A 16,794-nucleotide genomic window follows, 5' to 3' on the forward strand; every position below is an offset into this window, starting at 1 on the left:
ATACTCCTTTCGTGCCTGTTTGGTCTTTCTCTAACCTCCACCACAGGTTTGTCTTTTCCAGAGTGCAAGCCATCAACTTCCAGAAAACTGCTCAGGCTATGTATCCCTTGAATAGGACCCATAGAGGCAGGGACACCTTTATGTCCAATCTCAGCAGCAAACAATTTCAGAAGCTGAGACCTTCATACCTTACCCCAAAAGGTCTTGAACCAGATAACATCTAAGGTCCTTTCCAGCTCTGAATTTTTTTACTTTGGATAAATGGGTTTTTATCCAAACTATCCACCCCCCCCCGCCCAAAAAAAAATAAGCAGCTTCACCTCAAAGCTCTTACCCTATGTGGGTGACCCCGGCTAAGTCAGCCTTCTCTTGCTCTCAATTTCCCATCAGTTCCCATATTAAGAGAATGGCACTAGACTATCTTTAAGGTCCTTTTTGCTTTAATTGCTATGATCCTGCATTATAGTCCCTCTGCCTTAAATGGAATCCTCTGATCCTCTATTTTATCTGCCTATATAAATACTTTGAAGACCTAGGGCCAAATTCCTCCTTATCCATAAAGTCTTCCCTGACCAGAGCAGCCCACATTGTGTTCTTGCACACTCTCCCTCCGTTCCCATCTCTCTCCCTCTCCCTCCTCTTTCTTCTAAACTCAGCACTAATTCGTGTCTCATGTACCTATTAATTATTTCACATTATATTTCTTCTCTTCCTTCTATGAGCTGCTATTTCAAGGATGACCAAAAGATTATCTGAATCATTCGGTTATTATCTGACAGTTTCATGTATACTACATGTTGGCTCTTAAAGGCCAAATGATACTATCTTGTTTTTTTGTAGGTCCGGTCTGATGTCTTACACATATTAAATTCTCAGTGAAAGGAGTGGGTTAGGGGTCTTTCATTCTGTTTTTAAAAATAAGAGACTGAAAAGTTTTTGCACAAACCCAATGCAACCAAGATTAGGAGGGAAGCAAAAAGCTGGGAAAGAATTTTTGCAACTAGTGTTAAAGGCCTCATTTCTAAAATACATAGGGAACTGAGTCAAATGTACAAGAATACAAGTCATTCCCCCATTGATAAATGGTCAAAGGACATGTACAGGCAGTTTTCAAAGGAAGAAATTAAAGTTATCTATAGTCATATGAAAAAATGCTCTAAATCACTATAGATTGGAGAGATGGAAATTGAAACAACTCTGAGGTACCATATCATACCTATCAGATTGGCTAACATGTCAAAACAGGAAGATAATGTTGGAGAAGATGTGGGAGGGTTGGAACACTAATTCACTGATGGTGGAGCTGTGAGCTGATCCAAACATTCTGGAGAGCAATTTGGAACTATACCCAAATGGTTACAAAAATTGCATAGCCTTTGACCCAGCAATATCGCTTCGGGGGCTATATCCCAAAGAGATCATAAAAATGGGAAAAGGTCCCACATGTTCAAAAATATTGATAGCAGTTCTCTTTGTGCTGGCAAAAACTGGAGATCAAGGGAATGCCCATCAATTGGGGAATGGATGAACAAGTTGTGGTACATGAATATAATGGAAAACTATTGTGCTATGAGAAACGATGAACAGGAAGACTTCAGAGATGCTTGGAAAGACTTATATGAACTGATGCTGAGTGAAAGGAGCAGAACCAGAAGAACTTTGTACACAGCAACAATCACAGTGTGTGAGGAATTTTTCTGGTAGACTTAGTACTTCATTAAAATGCATAGACTTAAAACATCCCCAAAGGACTCTTGAGGCAAAATGCCATCCACATGCAAAGAAAGAACTATAGAATCGAAACACAGAATGAAGCAGACTATTTTTGCTTATGTTATGATTTGGTTTGGTTTCTCTCATGATTTCTCCCATTCTTTTTAATTCTATGCAACATGATTAATGTGAAAGTATGTTTAATAAGAATGATTGTGTAGAAACCATATAAGATTGCAAGACCTCTTGGGGGGAAGAAGGAAAGGGGGAGAACATTTAAGACTTATGAAAGTGATTGCTGAAAACTGAAAATAAATAAAATAATTTATAAAAAAACAAAATGAGAGAAAAAAATCTGTCCCATTTCATCAATTTCCCTCCACCTCAAAAAAAAAAAAGAAAAATAACTAGATATTGGTGAAGAAAATGTTACCTCCTTCCTCCCCAATCTCCTATCTCAAAATAAAAAAACTGTCCATGATATCACTGCACTTGTCTTCATTCAGTGATGAATATGGAAACCCAAGGTAAGTAGCCTTAGCTTTGTGGGGTGGGGCATACTCACATCTAAGGACTCAAGGCAGTACCAGCAGAATGCATGTTTGCAGTTTTTGCACATCATTTGAGCACAGCCTTCATCCCGTTCAATGTACACTCGGCACTTTGGGCAGCGTTTGATAGGTGCATCTTCCTCGTCTATTTTGAAAGATGAGCTGCGGGAGACATTTTGTCAAGTTTACTCTGCATTGGCATCTCAATCTTACTCTTTATTCATTTATATTCTACATCTTCATTAATATCATTTTTTTAAGTACAAATTCTAGAATGCTTTTTCCCCATTTTTCCTGTTTAAAGCATTATATTTATAAGATGCAACTCACCTCACCAGGGCCGGTTATGCAAGACAGAATAGTAACTTGGAAGCACGTGAGGCATAGTTCTTAGGCATTTATATGGTTCTTAGGCATCTATACTTAAGAAGGGAAAGCAACCTTAGAGATCATCTAGTCCAAACTGTTTTGTTTTTTTTTTTTTAAAGATGGGGAAACCAAGGCTCAGAAGTCATGTGACTTGGTGGAGCTGTGAGCTGATCCAACCACTCTTGAGAGCAATTTGGAACTGTGCCCAAAGGGCTACAAAAATGTGCATACCCTTTGACTCAGCAATACCTCTTCTAGGACTGTATCCCCAAGAGAACATAAAAATGGGAAAGGGTCCCACATGTACAAAAATATTTATAGCAGCCATCTTTGTGGTGGCCAGAAACTGGAAATCAAGGGGATGCCCATCAATTGGGGAATGCCTGAATAAATTATGGTATATGAATGTAATGGAATACTATTGCACTATAAGAAATGATGAACAGGAAGACTTCAGACAGGCCTGGAAAGACTTATATGATCTGATGCTGAGCAAAAGGAGCAGAACTAGGAGAACTTTGTGCACAGCAATGACCACAGTGTGTGAGAGTTTTTTTCTGGTAGACTTGGAACTTCATTGCAATGCAAGGACTTAAAAGATTCCCAATGGTCCTTTAAGGCAAAATGCCTTCCATACTCAGAGAAAGAACTTTGGAATTTAATCGCAGAATGTACCAGATCACCTTCTTTTGTATTATGTTTTGGTTTGTCATATGATTTCTCCCATTCATTTTAATTCTTCTACACAGCATGACTATAGTGAAAATGTATTTGATAGGAATATATGTATAGAACCTATATAAAATTGTATGCCATCTCGTGGAGGTAGGGGGGAGGGAGGGGAGAAATAATCTACATTATATGGTAGTGATTGTAGAACACTGAAAACACAATTAATATTAAAAAAAAGGAGTCATGTGACTTACATGAAATTCCATGGGTTACAAGCAGTATCTGAACCCAGATCCTCAGACTATAAATCCCATGATCTTTCAAATGTTAATAGCAAATACATACACACAAACACTTCACCATCCAAAGTAGACACCTGGGGAGACTACCCACATTCACCTTGTAAGAAAATCTTATGGAAAAGTTAGCAGGATAAGCTCTTACTAAGATGATTTCATATTCTCTCTAGTTCACCTATCAAGATGTCAGAAATCATAATGAGAAGCAACATGGAGAAATGGAAAGAATACTTCACAAGAAGGAGTTCAGGCTTCCAGCCCTGCCTCCACCTTTGACCTAGCTGTGGGAGCAAATTACTTCATTTCTAAGAATCATATCTGTAAACTAGGGATAACACCACAACTCTGAAGAAAAGGAACTAAAACAGGCAACCTCAGGAAGTTTCTTGAGTCTCTATGATTTAAGATTCTGTGAATGACAGTATTCAAAGAGACATGATTGCTTGCACTGAAAGGGCACAATTACATAGTCAAGTGGAAAGCATAGTAGCTCTGCAGTTAAAGGACCTGAGGCCAACCCCTTCTTTACTGCTTCGTACCTGTGTGACCTTGAGAAAGTCACCTAACTTGTCTGAGCCTCAGTTTTTAAATCTGTAAAATGAAGAAGTCAGACTTCATGGGTCTTTAAGACTCCTTCAAGTTTTATAATCCTCAATGATGTTCCAAGTAATGTTTCAGAAAGGATATTTATATTTAAATGGCATTTAGCACAGCTGGAAGGGATCTCAGAGGTTAAGTGGCCCAATGTACTGGAATTTCCTCTAAAATATCACTTATAAGGTCAGTTTCAACTTCCACTTAAACACCTTCGTGAGAGAGAGAGAGAGAGCTCAGAACCCCTCAAGGAAGCCTATTACTCTTTTGGATAGGTCTAACTTTTAGGAAAATTTCCCTCATATTTCCTTGAAATCAACTGCAAATTCACAACACTGGTCTAAATTTATCTGCCTAGAGACAAGGATAATAAATTTAATCCCTCTAACACATGAGAGCGATATGAATATTTGAGAACAGCTATCTTCCTTTTCTATATTCTCTGCCTTCACAACTGAACCAACTTTTCTACAGGCTAGGCATCATCAGGTTCTTCAAATATCCTTCATAAGACATCGTCACCATCCTGGCGACAACTAGACATACAATAACTTATGAATGTCCCTCCTAACACGTGGTAGAAAGAACTCAGGATCATACTCCAGATATTGTACAACTTGGGCACAGCAGAGTGGTATCAATCCCTTGCCTTGTTTTAGGCATTACATTTCCTTAAGTGAAATCTAAGATCACATTAGCTTTCTGGTGTTTAGACCCTGGGGATGCCCAAAGTGCAAGTCACACTTCTGTGTGGAGAAAGCAGCGCAGAACAACAGATGCTACAGCTATTAGCTATGTCAGACAGCTAGACAGTACAGTGAAGAAAACACAAGACTTTTAGTCAGCGAGACTTGAATGTGAATCCGTTGAATGCATATTGGTTGTGCTCTTGTCTAAATCACAAAACTCCTGTGTGCCTCAGTTTTCTTATCTGTGAAGTAAGGATAATAGTAGCATCTACCTCATTGGGTGGTTGTTATGAGGATCAAATGAGACAATATTAATGAAGTCCTTCACGAACTCTAAAGTGTAACATAAGTGCTATTACTATGGCCACGCAATCTCTGGTCCCTTTGAGGCCAGTCATCATTCTTTGATATCAGGAGTAGGTACAATCTACATTCCCTGGGAGTTTCTAATGAAATAATTCAAGAGACTGTAACAGTATGCAGAAAACAGGGCATGGAGAGAGCCAGAGTTAACACTGTAGCTAGAGAAACTGAATGGATAAAGAGTAATGGTATGAGTCAGTGAATGAGAGGTAAGGTGAGCAGTGGAGAGGATAAGCATTTGTTAAAAGTACATACTATATGCCAGAACCTATGTTCAGTACTTCATAAATATTATCTCATTTGAAGGTTATGAAGAAGTGAAAATGGTTTGTGGGGATATCTGGCTATGGATTCTCAGCAATTTGTTTCTGAATCTGAGTATGTATCACTAGGAGGTCTGCTTTGACCTGAAGGCAAATTTTGATTGGTGGGAAAACTGAAAGTGGATTCTAGGGCTAGGAGCAGGCTGACACTTGGTGTTTCAAGTACCAAGGCTATGAGACTGTGGAGGTGAGTGCTATCCCATGGACTGATTTGGGGAGTGATGAAGAGAGCTAGCTGATGCGACATCTGCATGGCACAGTTCTGTATCCCTAGTAGTCTCTGAAAGAGAAAAGAAACCCTAGGGAGAAGTCAGTATGTACTGAGCCTGGAGAATGACTGAGATGAGCTGCCTGTAGCAGCAATCCTCTAAACCCCTAAATCTGCCTAAACACTCCATTTCTTTTTTACATGATTGGTTGCTTTTCTATCCTGTATGAAGGGATACAGCAAATTCCCTGAAGACAAATGCAAAACATGCTATTTTCCCCCTATTAAATTTCACTTTAATAGATTAGGCCCATTATTCTAATGTGATGTGAGCTTTCTGGATCTGGCATCCAAAAGATAACATTGTTCTTAGCTTCATGAGGCCTAAAAAATGATAAGCATAACGGCTTATCTCTGTTTTTATCTAAGTTATTGATAAATCCGTCAAACAGGAAGGGTCAAAGGTACCACTCTAGAGAATGCCAAAGGGGATCCTGCGTCCAGGCTAACAAGGAGCTAGTAATCACTACTCTTTGGGTCCAGTCTTTCCACCAGGTGTAGTCTACTATATTATCTTCTAGTTCAAATGTCTCCATCTTGTCCAGAAAGGCATTATAAGAAACTATCAAATACCCTGCTGAGATTCTGGTAAGCCATATCTATGTCAATATCTTGATCTATTGATCACTTAGTTGCACGGTCAGATCAGAAAAGAACGAGGTTCCAGCATTGCTTATGCTTAATGAAGCCTGTTGTGTCTTAGTGGTGTTTGCCTTTTTCTTAACACTCATAAACCATCCCTTTACTACTCCATCCTAGAAATTTGCCAAGAATCAGAGTCAAGGTTGTTAGCCTACAGTTTGAAACATAAACTTTCTTTCCATTCTGGAAAATTTGGATATCTGCTCTTTTCCAGGACTATTCAATCTGTCCTACCCATTCTTTCAAAGATCAGTAATAGTGATAGTGATCCCATCTGCTAATTCTTTCAGAAGTCTGGGATGTGGTTCACCTGGGCCTGGTAATATGATTTCATAAAGAAGAGTTACGTTTTTTGTTTTTTTTTTTTTTAAATCATCTACTTAGTGACCTTAAGTCCCCTTATTTCCCTCTAACCTTCAAAATCCATTTATTTTCCTATAGTCCTGGTTATAAAGGGCTTTATCTACTACCATGACCTAAAGAACTGTCAATGCTTAGGAAAATGTGATGTTTGAACCTTACTCTATCAGGCTTCGGGGTACGGAAACACACATCAGTGTGTTATTATCATCAGAATTACCATTTTTAATGCCTTGCAATTTTAAATAGAATTTTTATTTGATCAAGGCCTTTGCTTCTATTTATTTTAACTTCACTGCAACCTTCAAAGGTCCATAGCGTATTATTACCACCTTCTCATAGACGATGATGCTGATTTTAGAGAAATAGTGTAGCATCGTAGAGTCCTAGGTTAGGACTCAGGAAGATGTAAGGTCAAATCTGACTGAAATAGTTAATGACCCCTGGCAAGCCACTTAACCCCTCTCAGCCTCACTTTCTTCATCTTATAATAATACGTACCCCACAGGATTGTTGTGAGGATCAACTCAGAACGTATTGGATGTCTCAGAAGTCTCAACACAGTTTTAAGTTATTAGAGCTTAAAACACAAAAGGCTTTTTCAAATATTCTGTATATATAAAGTACTTTGCAAATCTTAAAGTAATTTTAAAATATTAACTATTATTTTTATCATAATTATTATTTTTATGGAAGTATAAGTGTCTGAGGACAGATTGGGACTCAGATCTTTCTGACTCCTGGCCCAGTAAGCCAATGTCACTGAGTAAACTCAGAGAAGTGAGATAACTTTCTCAAGATCACACAGAAAATTAGTGGGAGGAGTAAGGCCCACACTGTGCAGGAGCACAGTGCTTTGGCCATGTTCTGGGCCATCTCGTAGAGACCTGGAACAGCAGTCCAGTGGGGGCGAGATACTACATTTTGATAAATAAGCCATCTCTGTTATATCTCTTCCCCCTCACTATATACTAGAAGATGAAAGTTACAACAGAATCAAGGAACTAAAGGGATGTGTTGTGTAATGAGACTGATACCCCTTAGACATTCCTCATGTTCTAAAGACCCTTCTTCTAGGGGAAAACAGACTTTCTAACCCCACCCTCCTTGCTCTAGCCTTATGTGACTGGTATAAGCCAGAAGCATCTTGTAAAAACAGGCTACCTTGTTTCTCCAGGAAGGAAGGTGACAGGCATTGTTTCTTGGCAACCTTGCCCAGGATGCCAGTTGGCTTTACAAGAAGAACAGAATTCCGTGTTGCATGCCTTACACTGCACCAGCTGTGGTGTTTGTGGCCCCATATCTTGAAGTTGGCAAACAGCCTGGCAAGTAGAAGATGGGCACCATGTCCGGCAGGGATCCAGCAGTACTTCTAATGTAGGAATGTGAAATATCCAGTTAGAATTACAGAAGGTTACTCTACCTTCAGTCCAATGAACACTTAACAGAGCATACAGTACTGAGGGACCAATGTCCAGGTTGGAATTGATCACTCTTTGGATTCAGAGAACAACTGTGCAGAAAAATAAATATTGCCCTTACAGAACTTAGTCTATTAAAGGGGGAGGATTGTGAACCAGACAAATAACAATAACACCAAATAACACAGACTAAGTACATATAAAAAGTATAAATGCTATGGTTGAGGTGACATTTTTGCTACACCTTAAGAAATGGGAAAGGATCTCAACAGGAGAAAGGGGGATAGAGGAAATATTCCTTTCCAAAATCAAATCATTCAAATGACTATTAGCTACATTATCTGTCTTGTCCTGAAATTTTCATTTAAATCATGGGCTAATTTCTGTGAGAAAAAACTCTGTTGAGTGTCAATTTCATGTGACTGCAAAGATTATTAGAGCTGAAGGTTTATACTTAATTTAAAACAATGACCCAAGTCTACAAAGTAGCACTTAGAAGCTGCTCCACTCCCAAATTTCATTCCAAAACTGTGCTTTGTAAGATAAATACAAACTTTCCACTTCTGAGCCCTGTTATCAATTTGATTAAAGTCTTATAAATATCAGGGGTAACAGAACAGGCTCCCTTCCTCTCCTTGCCCACCATTCCCTTTTATTTGCTTAAAAACTGGGGGAGGGGAGTTCAGAATCTTAAATTTAGAGACTGGTTCCTTCATGTAAAGATAATTTTTCAAGCACTAATTTAATTTTTCTCAAGTCATGACAGCCTGGTTGAGAGCAAGGCCCAAGAGAAGAGTAGATGCAACAAAAGAGGTGGAGGGTACGAAGTGACTGCAAAAAAACAAAAAAAATCACTGTTCTAAGGACATAGGATTTGGAGCTGGAGTGAATATTAGAAATAACTTTCATTCTACAGAGGAGGAAACCAAGGCCCAGAAGTGAATTGCCCATGGTTACACAAGTAGTTAGCTGGGATTTAACTTAGGTATTCAGACTTCCAATGTACTTTCTGCTACTTCATGATTTCTCCAGAGGTTGGAAATGCATAGGCTAAAAACAATTGCCGCCTTGAAGAGTTCTAAATGACCATTCAGCAGCATGAAGTATTTGGAAATTATGTTGGAAAGAGTAGTGGGTTTTAGAGTCTGAATCCTAATTCTGTTCCATCTCACCTTGTCATGACTTTGGTCAAGCCATCGCTTGTCTAAGGCTTAATTTCTTCAAATGTAAGATTACAGAGTTGACCTAGGCATCCTCTGATTACCTTCTTGGCTCTTTGATAATAACTGACTCTACATTGGTATTGGAAAGTCAGAGCAAAGGAGCACAACAGAGAAACTTTAAATAAAACTGAACAATTCTATCTAAAAGTGACCCTGTATTGCTTTATGGACACAACTGCTGGACCCCAAGGACACAGAATGGGTGGCCTAAATGAAAAACAACCACAAAGTTGTGTTTATTTCTATCTCCCACCAGTTCTTGATAGCTACAAATCTCAAACACCCCAGAGAGAAATGCCGGGAGAAACAAGGTCATTCTTGGAGGAAGAGTGGTATAAAAGAAAGTTCACAGAATCAGAAAATTGGGTTCAAATCCTGGCTTAGGATTTGGGGGACTTTGGCTGAATCTGTCACTAAACCTCCATTTTCTCACCTGCATAATAAAGTGGTAGGACCAGCTAACTGCTAAAGGCCCCTCTAGATCTGATATCCTATCATTCAGCTTTCCCTTTGCATGAATTCTCTTACCCCCCTTTCCTGTCTCTATCTTTGGTCCAGGATCATATTTAAAGGGCAAAAGTTCCCCATCAGGAGACTGAATCAAGTGGGCCAGAAAAAGGAAAGTGTCACACCATTTCCCATGACTGACTACCCATGTAGTCATTTTAGAAAATGACTAGAATAAGCCTAAAATATTATCACAGTGTTGCAAAGGGCTTTAGAAGGTAACTAAATTGACTCCCTTATTTTATACATGAAGAAACTGAGATCTAATCTGATGAAGTGATTTGTGCAGGGTCACACTTGTGAAAAGCAGCAGAACCATGATTTGGAACTAGGTCTACTCATTTCAAATCTATTCCACTTCATTCAATTTCCAGTGCCCCAGAGAACATGAGTGGACCACATTTTTTTCATCCCAACTTGTATTTCCTTGAGTGTGTGCATTTATGCAAGGATACATTAGTCTAGGGTCTTTCAACAGGAACAAAGAAATAGTCCAGATAGATAACATTGTCCATTATGCTATCACATAATGACAGGCCCTATTATCAATGGGGGTATAAAGGAAAGGAGGCATAGTTGAAGTTCCCATGGAAACTCATTTAATTTTCTGACTTTTTGTGTTTCTACAATGGATACACTATGCTTGTTTCCTTGTAGTCTTGTGCCTGGTGGGCCAGATTCTCATTGGGAAACAGAGAGTGAAAGGGATTCTGATCCAGCTCACCTACTACACTGGCTGCATCTCCAGGAGGCACTTAACACCATGAGCATATTTCTTATGGCCTCCTGGCTATGAATTCCACTAACATTTTTACCCATGCCCCAGTTTTCAGTGGTTCATACTCCAAATATAATGCAGAACTGAATCAATAAGGAAACACTAGACAAAATTCACTAATTGCATGCTGGTAATAGTGAAAGCTCTGGCCCAGTTCTTTTTAACTAAGAAAGACTTAAGAATAACTACAAATATCTAACTGAATCTTCTTACACCCTAACAAGGAAATTTTTTAAAATTCCATTTTATCTTCACAAAGGAAGACATTCTCACTCTCTCTCTCTCTCACCCTCCACTGAGACAAAAAAAAAAAACAAACAAGACTGTTAGAAACATGTATAATCAAGCAAAACAAATTGTCACCTGGGCCTGTCCAAAAAAAGAAAAAAAAAAGTCTCAGTCTGTGCTCTGAGTCCATCACTTCTCTATCAGGAGGTGGTTAGCATTCAACAGTCAGATTTTAAGACATAACTCATGAATTCTCAACTTACAAAAAAAGTCAGGATTTATTAGACATGACAATTTTCTAAGCAAATTGATAGTTGTAAAATAAGATTTCAGGAGTTAGGCTTAATCTTTCATGAAAAATAATAGTTAAGATAGAGAAAAAAAGAGAAAAGGACAGCAGAGGAAAAGAAAGGAAAAGTAAAAGAAATTACTGGTAAGGTAATTATAAATAATACTCATTTATTTATTAAAACAAGGTTCCTAGGGATGTTTACCTTCTAAAACTTTGATGGTCTAATGAGAACTCTTCACCTGGTTTAAAAAGTAACCAAGCTGAATTTCTTTTAAATATTCGTTGGAATTCAGAAGTTTTTTTTTTTTACCTGGTTAGACTGTCTTTGGATCTAATGAATTCTGAATTTATGAGCTTGTAATAAAATGACATTTAGCCAGCTAGAAATGTTTTAATGTTTGTAAAAAAGGAAAAATATCAGTCTTATATTCTTATTTTCTTAAGGAGCTCATAGCCTAATGGGGTAGGAACCATGCAAATGGTTACGTACAAACACGATATACACAAGATAAATTGCAGAGATAATCACAGCAAATATTTTGTATTTATTTATGGTTTGCTTCCCCCTCTCCATCCTCCCACCTCAGGATGAAAACTTGTAGCAACAGGCACTATATTTTTTTAAAAATCTTTGAAACCTCAGATATTTGTAGCATAAGCTCAGACACAGTAAGTGATCAATAAATGCTTGTGGCATTGTATAAAAATAAAAAACAGTCATTTTGTATTAGGTTTTGAGAAGTAAAGCTCTTTGTTTTCTTTTAGGTTAAAGTGAATGACCTCATTTTTTTAAATTTTTAAATAGATCCAAAAGATTCTTGGACCAGAAAAATTATCCAGCTCCCTTGTCTAATAAAACAATGACCTGAAGAGTTTATTTACTTGTAACCCCCAAATCTGCCAGTTTTGGTGAGAAATTCTCCCTCAGGAATGAATGACTGCACAAGAGCTTTAAAAAGTTTTCAAAATGTATTAACTAATTTTATACTTAAACATATTTGCTTTTTATAGTGTATGCCACTTTATAAAAGTGCTGTGTAAGATAAACTTAAAAAAAAAAAAAACATATGTCATCTAAATGTATAGAGTCCTAAAAGCACATTCTAACACCATTTTTTAAAAAGGAAAACAAAAATGCAAAACATGTTGTTTTTGGAAGAAAGCTGTGACAGGCAATGAGGTTCCCTTTATCATTTAAAAAAAATTCACCAGATTCTGATCTATATCTTCCAACCAGGCAAAAGAACCAGTTGGGATTTGCTTCTGATCTGATTGTGTATTTTATTTACATTTGAAAGGGTTTTTTTTATTTAAAAACATCATTCTGTGCTGAATACGAATAGAAGATGAACAAGATGGGCAAGACCCAGAGGAGCAGACAAAGAATCAAGTTTGCCCAACTTATGATATGCACAACTAAACAGAACTTCTGAAAATTCAAATGACTTGGAGAATCTTGGTACAGACAAGTCTGGGGCAAATAAGTAACTGGGGATGATCAGCTTATTGTCCTCTATCATGAATGGGTTTAAAATCTAAGATATAACAGATTTCTTTTGTTTATAAAAAAAAGAGAACTGATTTTTTTTTAAAGTCAAGAAAGTGTCCTCTAATAGAGTTAAAAACAAAAAAGAATATATCCTTTAGAGGATAACCATATAATAGAGTTAAAAAAAAAAAGAATATATCCTTTAGAGGATAACCATGTTATATTTCAGTTCTTCATGTACTAAAGTTATCAGGTGATTAATTTTAAAACTCAGCATCTAAGGTCCTATACTGGTGATCTATAGTAGTACAGAATAAGTGACAGATCACATGAAATGAAGGTACCTAGAGATAATCTAGGCCAACCATATAATTTTACATATGAGGCCACTGAAACCCAAAAAGAGGGAATGATTTGCCCCAAATGAGCAAGAATGTCAGAATTAAACCCCATGTCATCAGATTTCAATTCCAGGGATCTTTTCTGTTGATGTTTGGACAGTGTAGAATACAAACAAGGCCAATGGAGACATTCCACATCAAACTCTCTGTGCTACAGCACGATCTCAAGCAAGTCACTTACTTTCTGTGGACCTCATTTTACCCCACCTACAGTGGGATTGGACTAGATGTTCTCTAAGATTACGTTCTTCCCTAAATTGATCACCCTTTCACTGGAGGATATACCTTCTGAGGGGCAGATAATTGTAGGTAAATTTCACTTTAGCAAAATTCAATACATTAAAATTTCAATTTAGGGATCAGAGAATCTTGAGGGGGATAGAAATCTAAGAATTACAGAATAGTTAATCTAGATGGGAACTCAGAAAGCAGAATAATAGAGCTTCAAAGGCATTATGGAATCACAGACTCTACAATAAAGTCCCCTCATCCTCATGAGAGCTTTCTAACCTGTACAAAACAAACTAAAGGATGATCGCAAGAAATAACATAGGTAGGAAGCACTTTGCAAGTTTTAATGTGCTGTATATAAATATTAGGTGTTACGATGATGGCAATGATAATGGCTTATTTTACAAAAATTTTACCCTTGCAAAAGCATTTACAATAACATTCTTTTAGATAGTGAGCTCACTGCAGAAGATTTAAAATATAATTTGATTTACAAAAGTTCATTTGATAGCAAATGTGCTATAATCCAAAGAGCTCTGGATTTGGAAGAGGCCTGGATTATAATCCTGGCTCTGAAATCAATGGCTATGGACAGGTCACTTTACTTTTCTAAGCATCACTTTCTATCCATAAAATAATACTTGTAGTACCTATCACATTGAGTTGTGGTAGGGAAAGGGCTTTGAAAATATTAATTAGCTATATAAATTTAAGATATTATTGTTATTATTCAGTTTTTCAAGAAAAGTAACATTTTTATTTCAGAAGATGAAATATCACAGGACTACTCCCCCTCCAACAACAAAAACAAATCAGCAAGTGAAGCAGTGAAGCACAGGAACAAATACATACCTCTTTCAAACTGCAACTTTTTATATCTTTGCATAATTTCAGATGCAACCATACATTCAATCTAATTAAAAACACAAAGAATAGAAATAAGCTTAAGGCTTGAACAAAAGGCATATTTAAATGTGTATGACTTTTAAGAGCTGCTAATATATAGGCCAGAGCAAACCAGCCAGGTAATCTAATTGGAATAAATTTTCATGCATTAAGAGACTCATCTGTATTATTAACATGCCTCATTCTCTTGGAGATGACCTCGTTTTGGGCAAGCTGCGTCTGGGCAGCTAATCGCAGTTTCTAGTCCTTCTTTGATCAAGAGTTCAACATACTGTTTCAGGCACTGTAAGAAAATCAGAGAAAATGTATGTAAATATTCGTCCATTATGTTAATAACATAATAGTCATTAGTGGGGGGAAAAAGCAGAACTGTAGGTGTTCAAGATTATGATCACAAGTTGTCAAGAAACAGATAAATTAAGTTTATTAAACCCTTATTTAAGAAGACAAGGGACCTCAAGGCAAAATGCCTTCCACACTCAGAGAGAGAAATATGGAAGTCACTCACATAATGTAGCAGATCATGTTTGTGTATGTGTATCTGTTTGTGTATCATGTTCTGATTTGTTATACGGATTCTTTCATTTATCTTAGTCTGACTACATAGCATGACTATAGTGAAAATATACTCAATAGGAAAATATATGTAGAATCTATACAGAATTGTATGCAGTCGTGGGGAGGGAGGGAGGTAGTGGGGGGTGGGTGGGGAGGGATAAAATCGCAATTGTATGGCAGTGATTGTTAAACATTAAAAAAATAAAAAAATTAATAAAAAAAAAAAATAAGAAGACAAGGGCAAATATCATCCATCACAGAAAAAAATATCTAAAATAATTCAAGTTTTGTTTGTTTTAAGAGTTCTGTTATATAATCAATCAACAACTATTTATTAAGTGCTGACTAAGTTCCAGGTACAAAGGATACAAAGAGAAAACATGAAGTAATTCCAGACATAAGTTCTGTTTTGAACATGCTGAGATGTCTCAGATATCTTTAAAAAAAAAAAAAAAAAAAGGCCTATCAAGAATGATCCATTCCTAGTGGCTAGAGAATCACACCAAACTCCCAATACTTATTCTCAAATATAATAAATAAGATATCAGAGTCATATAGCTTTGGATTTTTCCTTGGACCTCTTTGGGGCAGAATTGTAAAATGAGTAAATTGGACTAGATAATCTCTAAGAATAGTCAGAAAGACATGAGTTCAAATCTAACCTCAGATGTTTACTAACTGCATGGCCCTGGATAAGTCATTTAACCCTTGTTTGCCTCAGTTTCCTCACTTGTAAAATGGGGATAATAATAGCACCTATTTTTCTGAACTGTTTTGAGGATCAAATGAGATAGTAATTGTAAATCACTTAGCATAGTGCCTATAGAATAAGCACTATATAAAATGTTAGCTATGGATGATGATGGTGATGATGACATGTCAAAGTTAAAATGTCTCTACTGGCAAAGAAGCAACATAGTACAGTGGCTAAGGGATAGACCCACAGTCAAAAAGGCCTGGGTTCAAGTCTCTCCTCTGACATGAACTAACTGAGTGATCTTGAGCAAGTCCCTTTTCTAGAACCATGCAACGCAGAGTAATTACGATCTAATTTGTCTGAAGTGGTCTCCCCATTAGGAGTTCCCATGCCAAGGAAATCAGGGGTTCAAACAAAAAAATAATTTAAAAAAAGAATATATAAATAAATAATGATGTCAGCCCCAACGAATTCATAGGCAGTACTTTTTCTTTCTTTTTAAAATTTTTTAAATCAGCTTTTATTTCAACCACATAACTAGAGGCTGGTTTGGAACATATGTGATTAAATAGCCCCAAAAGCTTGACATCTTGAAGCACAATGGAAAAAGCTCTGTGCTTAGAGTAAGGAAGACCTGAGTTCCAATACTCTTTCAAACATTTACTAGCTGTGTGACTCTAGGCAAGTTACTTAACGTACATTAGCTTCAGTTTGCCCATCTGTCCAGAGAGTAGACTGGACATGCTGGCCTCCAAGGATCCTCCCAGCTTGAATTCTATGAAGCCCTACGATGTCTGAAGGTCCCTGGTGTCCTCTGCTACCCCATAGTTTATGGAACTAGGTACAAGATGAACTCTGAGGCCTGTACAAGGCACTGAATGTCACAGCCTTGAGAAATATCTGCCTCTGTGCCTATTCATCGTGAGCAAGAGAGCAGCTTGAGAGGAAGAGGAAATGAAGTGAGAACAGGGTAGTGTAATGGAAAGAGCACAGAATTCAGTCCTTGTTCTGCAACTAGCTTGTATGCTCTCGTACACATGATTTCCCAACCCCAGGCATTAATCAGCTTCCCCTTCTTCTAAAGGAAGGATTTGGATTAGAGGGACACTATGGTGATAGCTTAGCCTTTACGCATTCAAAGGTGTGGTTCAGAAGAGCTAAACCCCATATCTTCTCATTCCAGGCACCAATATATTAACTTTTTCAGATTCATTTTCTTA

The 16,794-nt window shown here is 37.3% G+C and overlaps 1 protein-coding gene across 4 annotated transcripts in view; it reads right to left on the reverse strand.

The window, feature by feature from the left end:
- RNF144A (ring finger protein 144A) overlaps positions 1-16,794 on the reverse strand; it is a 164,767-nt gene that overhangs the window by 33,844 nt on the left and 114,129 nt on the right. For all 4 annotated transcript variants that reach the window (XM_072634284.1, XM_072634287.1, XM_072634286.1 and 1 more), the window contains 4 exons: positions 14,498-14,602; positions 14,266-14,326; positions 8,008-8,215; positions 2,279-2,426 (listed from right to left, as the gene is read on the reverse strand). In XM_072634284.1, the coding sequence (XP_072490385.1) occupies positions 2,279-2,426; positions 8,008-8,215; positions 14,266-14,326; positions 14,498-14,602 (522 nt within the window). The remainder of the gene's footprint in view (positions 1-2,278; positions 2,427-8,007; positions 8,216-14,265; positions 14,327-14,497; positions 14,603-16,794) is intronic.

This window comes from Notamacropus eugenii, chromosome 1 (assembly GCF_028372415.1).
Source record: "Notamacropus eugenii isolate mMacEug1 chromosome 1, mMacEug1.pri_v2, whole genome shotgun sequence".
NCBI classification, from domain to species: domain Eukaryota; kingdom Metazoa; phylum Chordata; class Mammalia; order Diprotodontia; family Macropodidae; genus Notamacropus; species Notamacropus eugenii.